At 57.4% G+C, this 12,581-nt stretch overlaps 1 protein-coding gene across 1 annotated transcript; it reads right to left on the bottom strand.

Annotated features, from left to right (window-relative positions):
• Positions 1-778: 778 nt before the first annotated feature.
• CYP26C1 (cytochrome P450 family 26 subfamily C member 1) lies at positions 779-12,197 on the bottom strand. The gene is made up of 6 exons (XM_007963569.3): positions 11,328-12,197; positions 10,562-10,786; positions 9,802-10,077; positions 8,303-8,458; positions 6,044-6,373; positions 779-4,024 (listed from the first exon to the last, which is right to left on the bottom strand). The coding sequence occupies exons 1-6, from the start codon at positions 11,529-11,531 to the stop codon at positions 3,647-3,649; spliced, it is 1,569 nt and encodes a 522-aa protein (XP_007961760.1). The 5' UTR covers positions 11,532-12,197; the 3' UTR covers positions 779-3,646.
• Positions 12,198-12,581: the final 384 nt, after the last annotated feature.

The raw sequence follows: 12,581 nt of genomic DNA, 5'->3' as shown, positions 1-12,581 counted from the left end.
ACGCCTTGGAAAGCGTCCCTTGGAGGTGGAAAACTCTGCTCCTGAGAGCTTAAATGCGTTACCCTTCTCGCGGTGGTTCCCAAACCCGGAGGTATCAGGAAATATCTGCAGAGGTTGGAGGGACCCGCGCAATCCTAGCGACGCTCCAAGCCCCAGTCGCCGCCACAGGGCGTGTTTCCGGGGGTCGGCGTTTCCCCATAACCTGCCCAGTGTTTCAGAGGCTCTGGGCAGGGTTTCAGTCTCCGGCAAACGATTTGGTGGCTGTAAACACGGCGAGCCAACCTCTGGCCACTGCAGGAAGCCAGGCCAATCGAGCTGGAGGTAATTCTCAGAAATCCCGGGTCCGCCCCTTTCTGGACAGCGCCTCCGGCCGGGGTGCAAAGCCGGCGAACGGGGACGTGACCTGGGGCCCATTCCCAATCCTCGGGCCTGACCCGCCTGTGACCCCTGCAGGCCGGACCGTGACATCCGAGTGAACTCTGCGGGGCCACCTCGCCAAGTTCAGCGCACGCCGGGTCACAAGATGAGCCGGGCCTGCACGCTGGAAATTGCCGCAGGGAAAAAAACGTTTTAATCTATCTGCACATCGAGGCCAGCGGGGGCGTCCGGCAGGAAAGGATTAAATTTGAGAGTGAACGATCATTAAAGAACATCTTGAAGGGGGGCAGGGCGGGGGGGGGTGTCAATAAATTACCAGCCCAATAGGAACTTTGATCTAGGAATCTTGCCAAGCTTTCGTGGGTGGTGGTGGGCGGGGAGGGGGGGGTGGGTTCACTGAAAAACAACTTGTTTCCAAGATGTTTACAAAACAGCCTCCCTATTGCTAAGAGGCGGGATGCGGAGTCGGTTCCTTTTTTTTCTTTTTCTGGTAGGGAGGGGTGAGGGTGCAGGGACTAGACTGGAGTCACAACAAAACAGTCCACCTCCAGTTTTCTCCTTCCAGCCCCCCTTCTCGTTTCTGAACATGCGTTCCTGTCTCAGGGTTCTATACCTGCTGTTCCCTCTGCATGCCACACCCCTCCCTCAGGCCTGGCTGGTTCCTTCCAAAGTCAAATGTCACCTCCTCCAAGGTTCCCCCCACCCATCCAGCCTAATTTAGCCCCAGACACTCTCTATCACAGGCCTGTTTTATTTCCATGACAGCGCTTATCACCACTGGACATATTCTTACCCTTTTGTTTGCTAGTTTATTTCTTGTCTGCCTCCCTCCAGAGCATATCAAGTGCAGGAGGGAAGGAACCTCCTCTGCTCCTTCCCCATAGAATCTGCAGCTACTAAAACAGGAGCTCAGATATCCCTTGAAATTACTGAGCATGATGTACCCATGGAAAATTAAAATTGGAGCCACCCCTACAGAGGCTTATAGTTATTCCAGACCCCAGTGCAGGTCAACCAGGCCTTCTTGGAACCAGCTCAACCGACCTTGCTTCTGAGGGTCCCTACCCCATTCTTCTCTCCTCTCTCTAAATCACAACCAACCCTGAAGCCTGCATCCTTCTCATCCTCACCCAAACCCATGCTTCTCAGGCCAGGCTGTCCTCTGCATTTGCAAGAGCACTCTTAGGGCAGGCTCACATCCTGCCACCTTTGCTGCCCCTGGCGTCTACCGAGCTCAGGGCCTGGCGCCAGGCCCTTGACTGGCAATGGGTGATGAATTGCCCTGTGTGGGGGTTATGGTGTCAGCCCAGGTCGGAAGGGCTCGCTGCACTCTGGAGCTACCAACCCTGTAAGTGCCTGCTGTGTCCCCCTTCCTTCTGGCCCTGGGATCCACCTTAAGCATGAGGTCAGGAGGGCACTGGCTTTCTTCTGGTTCACTAAGGGGTCAGTTCAGGCCTGGGCAGCTACTTCCCTGGCTCACCCCTTACATCCAACTGCCCCAGCCTGTTGGAAGCTGGGTGGCAGATTGAAGTGGGCTGTTGGAATGATGACATGGATGCTTTTGGCTTTGATTTAAACACTGGTTGGAACCTCTGTACTGGAACAGTTGAGAGAGTCCTCAAGTCAAGCTAGGGCTTATCACGAAAAGGAGGTAAAATGGTTCAGCCCCACCTGATGGCCACAGGAACAGAGGTTGGGGCAGAAGAGTGAAGGGATAGGGGTGGAGGAGAGCACTGGCTGGGGAGTCCAGGAGCCTACTACTGGGCTTCTCAGGTGAGTCATTCACCTCAATTGCTCCTCAATTTCTCCTCTGTGATAGAGAGGATGGTGAAGCCGTAAAACCAGAAGTCCCTGAAATGGCAGGGAGGGGTGAGGGTGCAGGGACTAAACTGGAGTCACTGGAAAGGAGTGACTCCAGGGCGTGGTGGGTCACACCTGTAACCCCAGCACTTTGGGAAGGCAAGGCAGATGGATTGCTTAAGCCCAAGAGTTTGAGATCAGCCTGGGTGACATGGTGAAACCCCATCTCTACTAAAAATAGAAAAAATTAGCTAGGCATTGTGGCACGTGCCTGTGGTCCCAGCTACTTGGGAGGCTGAGATGGGAGGATGGCTTGAGCACAAGAGGCAGAGGTGGCAGTGAGCTGGTTGTGCCACTACACTCCAGCCTGGGCCACAGAAGAAGACCCTGTCTCAAAAAAATAAAAATAAAAATAAGGTCCCTGAAACCTGGAGACAATTCACAGCCCAGATTCCCCGGTTATATTCAGAGAGAAGTCAGGGTAGCCCAGGCCCCAGGCTGCCCAGCTCCCAGCCCCTCTCTGGGTATACTCTGGAGTGGGTCCTTCCCCGGCCTCCCCAACCCTGCACCCTAGTGCCTTCCCCACAGGGAGGAGCTGCCCAGCTAAGCCCTAGCCTCCTCACTCAACCGCTCCCAAGACACTTTATTTCGTGGCCTTCCTATTTTTGGTACAAATATCTCAAGCCTCTCTAATTATGTCTCAACCTCCCATGAAAATAATCCAGCGGTGGAGACGTGTTGGTGTGCCTATTCTCCCCTGTATACATGAAAAGAGTAAATGCGTTCTTAAAGTAGGAATTTTTCCTTTTAAGAAGTGGCCAGCAGAATCCGGTGACCTTGAGCCCTTTCGAACCCTGGAAGTGCCCACAGTTCCGAGTTTCCGCCGAGACCGGCAGAGTGGCCAAGGCGCACGAAGCCAGAGGCCAGCTGCCAGAGGGCCTTCCGTTGGGCGTCCTCTGTGTGTTTTTCTATGGCCCAAAGCCAGGTCAGGGTTGCGCCCACGGCGTCCCCGCTTCCTTACAAGGGTTGCAGGTCCCACCGCGCGCGTCGGGTCTCTCTGCAAGGTTTCGGAGTTGCAATATCCCCACTCCCCCGCCACCTCTACCCCGCCTTCCCCCATTCATGCACCCTCCCTGGATTGGCTCGGGATGGGGAAGCCAAGCAGCATCTCGTGAGGATCTATCTGTTTCCTCCATTCCTGCTTGGCTCACGACTTTTTCCTTCCTCTGGGCGCGGAGCGCAGAAGGCATCTTCCCATGGGCTTAGATGCTTCTCTGGCGCTGCAGCAGTGGCTCGCGCTCCTCCTCCCTCGAGTCCGGCACACATCGGCGTTTGGCGAACATTTGTTGAACGATTGTTAAACGAGTGAACTAGTGGGCGCGCTACGCTACAATGGGGAGCCGCAGATGGGTGGCGCTGCGTGCGCGCCACAGCCACCGGCCAAAATGTGTCCTACAGCGCAAGCATGTCAGAGGCATAGCCCATCCCCCGCAACCAAAGGCGCGAGGGGGTGGAAAAAGAGCCGCAGCCCGTCCACTGGGTGCACGATGGGCACCGTCTGCATGGCGGGGAAGGCGGGTGTGGCCAGCTCCCAGCGCGCGGTGCGCACCAGCTCCACAGCTAGCAGCTGGAGCACGGCTTGCGCCAGCTCCTGGCCGAGGCAGCTGCGCGCACCGCCGCCGAACGGGATGTAATGGAAACGGCTGGAGGCGCCCCGAGAATCTTCGCGCGCTGCGCCGAAGCGCTCTGGGTCGAAGGCTTCGGGAGGGCTGCGGTACACCGCAGCCGTCTCGTGCGTGTCCCGGATGCTATACATCACGCTCCAGCCCTTGGGGATCTGGTAGCCCTGCAGAGAGGCGAGGAGACCAGCCTGACCACGAGGCACCTGGAAACGGGGTGCCCTGAACTGACCCTCCACCCCGGTGCTTTCATCAGGCTTCCGAAAACCGGGAGGAACCCGCGATTAATCCGGAAACAAGGAGAAAGCTCTGTGTTCCAATCTCAACTCCTTCACTGGTGAAATGTATGACCTTGGGCTAGATGCGCAGCCTCTCTGAGCTTCAGTTTCCTCATTGAAAAAAAATGAGGGGAAAAATGCCCACTTTGTTGGTGAAGATTCAAATTAAGGACTTGGCACATATGAGTATTCAGTAAACGGTAACTATTAGTTATGTTCCCGTTTGGTTTTGTCTTTTTTTCTTCTGACCTTAGAGCAGAAGACCTAAATTCCAGTGCTACGTCTACCAGTTGCTAGAGTGGGAGAAATGCACATGACAATTCCTCAAGGTCAGTTCCATGGTGGAGCTCTCCTTTGCAATGAACTGAAAACTTTCTGTCCTTCCCATCCATCAGCTGGACAATAATGTTCAGATTTGGTACCACACTTTAAGAAGGCGCACATGCGAATCAAATTGGCCCTCCCTAAAATGCTCAAAGGCAGCTTTCATGTTCCCTCTGCCCACCCCTAGCATTTTCAACCATTTGGCTTTTTGATGTGTCTTTCAACCCCTTGACTACACTGCTGCCCTCATATCAAGTTCCAGGGTGAATACTTAAAAGTTTCTAACTGTGGAACACAACATCTTGGAATCATCCCAGGAGCTCTCTCTCCCCTCTAAACATCAGTGTTCTCATCTGTGAACTGGAGGGTGGCTAAGACCCTTTCCTGTCCTCTGCTCACCTCCCTGATTCTGTGCTTCCCTAAGGTCTTGTAGGGCACTCCAGCGCCTGCAGAATGAAGCTTGCGTTCCAAGACTGATCCCACATCCAAGACACTTCTCAACATCCACCTTTGTCTAAGTCTGCTGTCTCTGTAATGGGCTTTCCCATTCTAAACTTTCACTGTTCCAGTTCAGACTCCAGCTCTCAAAATGTGTTGCTGTCGTCCAGCACTAGGGATCACTCTCTTCACACCACAAGTGGGCTGAGGCTGTCAGGCCCGGCCCCTTCCTCTCCAAGTGGAGCTCCTCCAGGGTAGAGTCCCAGTCCCTTTGATACCTCCTGAACCCTGGCACGCACTGTGCCACAAATGTTCACTGTGGAATGCCCATCTTTGCCTGGAGCCACCCAGTCACCAAGCATGGTGCTCAGGGGACTGCAGTGACAGCCTTTCAGGCAAACACCCGCAGTTTGGCACAGCCAGAGCACCACTGCCTGAGGCCACCACCAAACCCCCACAGCCCAGCCCCACCTGGATGGAGCATCAGAGCTGGAAAGACAGCTTCCTTGCAGAGAGTAAACTGAGGCCCAGAGTGAAGAGGGAACTGCCCAAGGTCATACGGAGATGGAGTCAGTTCTAGACCTTAACCTTGCTCAGCCCAAACCGGACTGATCAGAGATAAAGTGTCTACCCGGTATTTTCATTCCTCCCTCCCCTGGAATCTGGCCCCAGCCAGAGCCCTGGATGGGTCGCAATGAGGGATTCCTTGCTCTTGTGAGAGAGCCAAAGGGGTGGAGTACAGGACATACTGAGGGGTTCTCATCCACACTCACTGGCTGGGAGGGGGTGCTACACGGATAAAAGAGTGTTTTTATTCTAAAACTCGGCTCTCATTGAGTTGACCGTTCCGGACCGCTGCCAAAAGCTGAAGGGTACGAGATCCCTGACCTTGCCGGCTCGCCAGACTTTGCGTCCCTCAGCCGGGGATCCGGGGACGTGAAACAAGGCTCAGCCCATTTTACAGGACCGAAGGCTGAGGCTCTGAGAGCAAAAGAGGAGACCTCGCCGTCCGAGTCCCTCCGCCCTCCTCCCACCTGGGCGCCGCGGCAGGCGGCAGGAGGTAGGAGGCAGGAGGCAGGAGGCAGGAGGCAGGAGGCAGGAGGCAGGAGGCTGGAGGCTGGCCATGGGCCGGCGCGGCGCACTTACGTCGAGCTCGAAGGTGCGCAGCGCGGTGCGGTAGCCACCGGACACCGGCGGCAGGAGGCGCAGCACCTCCTTGACCACGCAGTCGACGTAGCGCAGACTGCCCAGCGCCGCGAGGCTGAGGTCGGGCTCGCAGCCGCAGTCGGGCGGGGGCCCCACGCAGCCCCCCGCGGCCCCAGGCGCGCAGCCGCACGCGCGTCCCAGCCCCTGCGCCACCAGCTCCTCCCGAATCTTAGCGATGGCGGCCGGGTGCTGCAGTAGCAGCAGGACGAGCGAGGTGCTGGCACTGGCCGTGGTGAAGAAGGCGGCGAAGAGGAGCTCCACAGCCGACTCCTGCAAGACAGCCCCGTGAGGCACTGAGTCTCCGGCGGTGCAGTCGCCCGGGGCGCTGACTCGACGGCCCCGTAGAGATGAAAAAGCACTCAAATTTACTATTGCGCAAAGCCAGAGGGCAGGGAAGTGCTATTACCGCCGCGACTCCGTGCACCGTTTTGAAGTCGATTAAATCCCAAGTCCGCCACTTGGGAAAGTCACCTATAGCAACAGGTAAAATTAGGATCTCTCCACGCACCTTGCGATGGTTCCCAGAGAGAACGCGGGAACTTACTCTGTTCACTCTTCTTAGTGCTTTAAGCATATTCATTCATTCGGTTCTTACCTCCCCTCTATGAGGCACAATTGCTGCTCTTGTTTTATGGAGTTGAAAACGGAGGCTCCAGATAAGTGCTCAAGGTCCCTACAGCTAGCACTCTGGCAGGTGGGCTTAGGAGTCCAGAGCTCTTAACCACCTGGTGGTGCCACCGCCAACCCCAGCGGAACAGCCTGGCAATGGTTGCAGTGCAACAAAGGCACCTGCAGCAGCAGTGCCAGCCTTGTACCAATGTCGGCATCATGGTTTCATCCTCTCCCTACTGGAATGGTCCCCGGGAGTCACTAAATGTCTTCCTGGTCTGCTCTGCCCAGGAAGGGCATGCAAGGGGCCTGGTGGCTTCATCCTCCAGGCTCCAATGCCCTGCCTCTGTCCTCTCAGGTCCCAGTGTCTTCCTTGCTGGAAGCACCCACCGTTTGTTTTATACACTGATTCCTGCTATCACAGGATGAACATGTTCCTTCCCTTCCTGAACCTGGAGGACATGGGCTGTGTTTCGCTCACCACTGTATTCCCAGTTCCAGTGTGGAGTCCAGCACTGAATAGGTACATCATAATATTTGTGGAATGAATGACCTGGTTGCTCACTAACCCGCCCTGCCCCAGACAAGAGGGTAACTGGGATGGAGACTCTAGAGCCCCAGCATCCTCCCTGCCTGGCCCCTGATGTCCAGCCCAGAATTGAAGATTCCTGGCTAGTGAGTCCCTTCCTGAGAACCTGGAGGGTGCTGTCACTCCTCCCCAGTCCTGTCTACTCCTTTCTACTCCACTCCCCTTAGCCCTGAACAGTCCCTGTCCACCTGGCTCCCCCAGGACTCATGAGCCCATTGCTCATGTTCTTATTAGTTCCATTCTCAGAAAAGAAGCTAAAGTTGAGGCCCACCCTTCAGGGATGTCTGGTAGAAAGTGGGAAACTGAGGCCCGAGAAAGGATGGGTGGGAGTTGCTTATGGAAGATTGAGGTCTCCCTATTTGTAACTTCCCCTCCCCCCAACTTCTCCACTCCTTTTTGAGTGCTCAAGCAAGTCCTGGGGCCATTCCAAAGCTTCCCACCTCCCCTCCACTGTGTGTGCGATGTGTGTACAAGGGGAGGGGTCCTAATTCTCCAGGAGATCCACAGCAACAAGACAGACAGATAGAGGTGTCATGTGCCAAGGCAGCTCATAGAAGGAGAGAGGTGATTTTGGAAGGAAGAAGGGAACTTTGAGGATGTGGAGTTTGATCCTGAGCCCCTTAGAGTTTGTAGAAAAAGTGAATAATGAGGGCTTTGTAGGCAGGGGGACAGCAGAGGCAAAGGCATGGAGTGGCAGAGAAGGGCAGTGGGGGAAGGAATGGAGAGAGAGCCGTTTGTGGCCAGAAACCTGCAAAGATGGGCCTAGCATTCTTGCCTTCGAGTCTCCTACTGACCAGGGTGGCAGCTGGCTGAAGGCTGCACAGCTAGTGAGTGTGGCTGAGTCATTACTGGAACCCAGGTCTCCTCTTGCCCCTCATCTTGAGGACTGCCTGTGCCTCAAAGTGGGGCTACACAGGATGTGGCTCTGGGGATGCAGCATTGGTGTAGGGACCTGCTGGGGATGCAAAAGAGGGGAGAAGGAGCAGCCTCTCAGCACCCACCTTCAGCTCCTGCATGGAGGGCTCATGGCCCAGCTCCCTTGCACTGTGAATGATCAGCTCCAGGGCATCACCCGGCTCTGCAGCCTTGTCCTCATGAAGCTTCTCAGAAATGGCCCCCTCCAGGTGCTGATGCAGCTGGTCCCTTGCCCGGATGCCCTGAGAAGAAAGATGGGGCAGGAAGGCTAAGGGGGCCAGGCCTGGCCACTTACCCAGAAAACCTTCTCAGCACTGGCTCTGCCAACATCCTTGTGTTAACAGCTCCCCAGCTTAGCTCCTGGCCTGGCATATGGCTGGGCTCAATAAATGGTCAGGGATATATCCACTGTCCACAAACACCATTCTGTCTTGATTATCACAAGCCCCCTCTAAGCCACAGCAGAGTCACTATCATCCTGAGGAGAGGATGCTGAGGTTCAGAGAGGTCAAGCAATTGCCCAGAGTCACACAGCTGTTCATGTCCATGCCTGGCACAGAGCCCAGTGCGGCTAGGGTCAGCCCATTGCCCTTTCTCTGCACTAGGCTCAGGCTGGGGCACCTTGATGCACCCAGCAAAGCTGGAGGATACTATTGGATGTTGTAAGCATTAGCCTCTGTAACGGCGTGGGCAAGAGGGGATGCCTCTCCAGAGTTCAGGGAATAGCCACAGCAAAAGCATCCCCCCCGCTACGGGAAAGCACTGTAATTCAGCACTTGAGTTCCATAGTCAGAGGAGATGGGGTTCAAGTTCTGTGTCTGCCCCTACTAACGGTGTAATCTTGGGTAAGTCAATAAAATAAGTTTGGCCAATAAAATGAGAATAATAACACTTTGCAGGCTGCAAGGATTAGATCAGAAAATGTATCCACGGTGATCAGCATATAGCATGATCCGTTACACATATTATTTTTATGCAGGTGACTGAAAACCAGGGAATCAAACAGTGGGAAGTCCCAGAACAGGGGGACCAAAAGGCGGGTTGGGGCATACTAGCTGCTCTCCGGGTCCTGCCCATTGTTCTGAAGTCTGGAGAAGCAGCGGTTCTCTGATCCAGAAACCTAGTGGATCCAGGGCCCGTGGAGCTGACGCCCACCCCCTTGGGTCGGGGGCTGGCGCCGGGCTGGGCCAGGGCGCATCTGCAGCCCTCACGCTCTCCTGGGTTCCACAGCCATCTGGGCTTCCGAATAAGTGATGGAGGCCAGCCCCAGAGGCGCCGCTGTGGGAAGGAGTCGGACCCCAAACTCTGGCGGCTCGCACTTGCTAAGGCTGGAGCGCGTAGCGGCAGGGGTCCCACGGAGGGCGTGTGGCCAGCCCCAGGTCACACCAGCGAACCAGCACAGAGGCCAGGCCCAGAGCCCACCGCCACGCCACCGCCACGACGCCTCCCACCCCCGGACCTCGCTGCCGTTCCCCAGCAGAGGTGACAGACGCGCGGGGTGCGCCGTGGGCGTCCCGTCTGGGTCTGGGAGGCCCGTCCGCGCCGCGGAATCTCAGAAGAAGGTCTGGAGCCCGGGCAGCCGTACCTTGCGCAGGCCACTGAAGGGAACGTCCAGAGGCAGTGAGAAGAGGTTCTCCACGAGCTGCTCGAAGGTCCGGGCCAGCGTGGCGCACTGCGCCTCGTCCAGCCGCAACCCCAGCAGGATGCGTGCGGCCATGCGGAAGGTGAGCGCTTTGGCGGCGTCGTAGACTGAGACTGGCCCGCCAGCCGCGCACCAGGAGCGCACCTCATGCCGCAGCGCCCCCTGCAGGCGCGGCACGTAGCGCTCCAGCGCGGCGCGGCTGAACACGCGCGCCAGGACCTGTGGGAGCGCGCGTGATCAGCGCTGGCGGCGGTCGGGCCGCCTCTGCTTGGTGATTCCGGAGTAGCCAAGAGGCCAGTTCTGGTCCTTTCCCCCTCTTCTAAGAGGCCCAGACCTAAACTTGCTGGCTTTTGCTTTCGCCATTCCCCCCAGTTCTGCTCTGATGCACACAGTCCCTCCCATCCATCCAGGCTCCAGCTGCCATCTCCTCTAAGAAGTCTTCCCTGGCCCCTCTCTAGGTCTGAGTCTCCAGCGCTTCTGCTATCACAGCCACGGAAGATGGGAGATGAAAGAACCTTTTAGAGCAGTCCTAACTCTGTAAACAGAAGCTGAAGATAACGGACCCATCCAAGGCCACCCGCTGGTTACCAGGGACCTTGGTCAGGTTCACAGTGAATCCAACACCGGGGCGCCGGCTTGGCCCATGGCAGATGCTGGGGACCGCGGATCCGACCTTCCTAGACCCATTCCCGTTTCCACTCACCTTGCGCAGCCGCCGGTGTGGCTCGCCGACCGCACCAAGCAGTGTGTGCGAGCCCAGCAGGATGTGCGCGCTCTGTGGCCACTGGCTGCGCACCAGGCGGTGCTCGCCCAGCAGGATGGTGCGCACGTTCTCCGCGCCGCTCACGCGGATCACTGGCCTGCCCAGCAGGTGCGTCTTGAACACTGTCCCATAGCGCTCTCGGCGGGAACTGTGAAAGCGCGAGCCCTGCGAGCGAGGCGGAGCGTGGAGAGCTGGAACTTCTGGGCCTGGACCGGGGATCTGACCCAGACCTCCCAGCTGCCTTTTGATCACAACTCTGTCTCTGGCTGGCGCGTTTACAAAACAAGATCCCCAGTGGGCCTGGCAACTACACTATGGGAACGTACATGCTCCTGTTCCTATTGGTGAGATGAGGAAACAGACTCAGAATGAAGACGTGAGCGCCCAAGGGCTCACAGCTGAGACAAGCCTCAGGCTCCTTTTCTATGCTTACAGGACGTGCTCCTCAGACTCCTTCCTAAAACCCCTTCTGTTTACCCCCTGCATTGTGTCGGGGAGTTGCTCTGGGGAGAATTCCAATGACTTGAAGTCCCTTCGAGGGAACGGAGGAGCCAGGCAAAGGCGAGAGTTGTGCGCGCTTCCCGGGGTCGTGGGCGATGGGCAGGGACTGGCTACAAATCCCATGGGCATTGAGAATGAGGAGGGTTCAGTGGGAGCCGGAGGGAGAAGGGACCGTATTAGCGCTCGGGGTCGAAGGACTGCTCACCTGAACTAACCAGTGCAGCGTTTCGCCGAAGAAGGGCCAGCCCATGGAGCCCTTGGGCAGAGGCAGGGTGGAGGCCCGGTCCCGGCTCAGCATCCAGCGGAGGGTCCAGAGGTGCTGGGCCAGGCTGAGCAGCAGGCCCGCGCACAGGACAGCAGTGCCCGCCGCCCCCAGCACTGACAGGCAGCTCAGCCCCCAAGGGAACATGATGAGCCCGCGGGGGCCAGGCCGCTCAGAGCGCAGGGACAGAAGGGGACGCAAGAACCCGGGCGCGAGCAGTGCGCAGTGCTCACCTGTTTCGTCCGCAAAAGGCCTGGGGTTTGGGAGCCAAGTCCGAGATTTATAAGCTCCGCTGAGAACTCCGTTCTAAAAACAGACAGGCGGTGAAAGACGGTAGTGACCGTGCGCCCTTAGGGAACGTGACTTCCTCGAGGCCGGCGCACTCAGAACTTTCTCCTGGCTCCTGGGCCCAAATGCCAGTCCCTCTCGAAGGTGCCCGCTGCCTCGGGAACGCTTACTTCCCGCTCCACGGGGCACCTCCCACCTCCCCCCGGGCTCAGCACCCTTTGCATAGAAGCAGCGAAGGAGGGCGAAAGAAGAGCAACTCACCAGTGTTACCAACCTGGTCTGCAGACCCCCGCACCACCTCTCCCTCCTCCAGTCGTTTAACCCTTCTTGGCCCACCCTGGACATGTTTATATAGATATTGGCTCCCTCCCTACGGACCGATCCCGGTTCACACAACGTGACGTGTCTTTGCATATTTAAAGCGCTCCACGCAGAGTGGTGATTGGAGGCAGTGGGCAGTGGCGCACTCACGGAGGGCCTCTGAGTAGGGAGTGGCAGGCGCTGGGGCGCTCGAGCTGGGCTAGGGGCTCGCCTCGCACGCGTCCTCGGGCAGGACCTGCGGGTTCGCGCCAGAGCTTCCCGGCTCTTCTCAGCGCTCGGAAAGTGGGCGAACCCAACGCGCAGAATTGACCCGGGCTTGCGCCCCACAGCGCTCCTGGCCCACCCCCGGCTGCTGGCTCTCTCTTCGGTCCCCGCCTTCGAGCTTCTAGGTGCCCTTCTCTCGCCACTCCAAGGTGAAAGAACTGGGCTTTTCTCTCCTTTGCTCCGACTATTTCAGGGAAACTGCAGTCGTCGACGCCTGCGTTGGCATGGCAAAAGCTCACGAGGGATAGCGCAGCCGAGATTCTCCGACAGCTAACCACCTCTCCCGGCTCTCTGATCTACCACATCAGGTATCCTTCCAAAGAT

This window comes from Chlorocebus sabaeus, chromosome 9 (assembly GCF_047675955.1).
Source record: "Chlorocebus sabaeus isolate Y175 chromosome 9, mChlSab1.0.hap1, whole genome shotgun sequence".
Classification (NCBI taxonomy): Eukaryota; Metazoa; Chordata; class Mammalia; order Primates; family Cercopithecidae; genus Chlorocebus; species Chlorocebus sabaeus.
The sequence above is the reverse complement of the archived record's forward strand: the minus strand, read 5'-3'. Positions and strand labels throughout refer to the sequence as shown.

Bases quoted from the DNA above. Each gene is read 5' to 3' on its own strand.
- CYP26C1 (XM_007963569.3), bottom strand. From the start codon at position 11,531: ATGTTCCCTTGGGGGCTGAGCTGCCTGTCAGTGCTGGGGGCGGCGGGC. The intron at 10,787-11,327 runs GTGAGCAGTCCT...CCTCGCTCGCAG, and splicing joins CGCTGCACTGGTTAGTTCAG to GGCTCGCGCTTTCACAGTTC. The intron at 8,459-9,801 runs GTACGGCTGCCC...CTTTCTTCTCAG, and splicing joins CCTTCAGTGGCCTGCGCAAG to GGCATCCGGGCAAGGGACCA.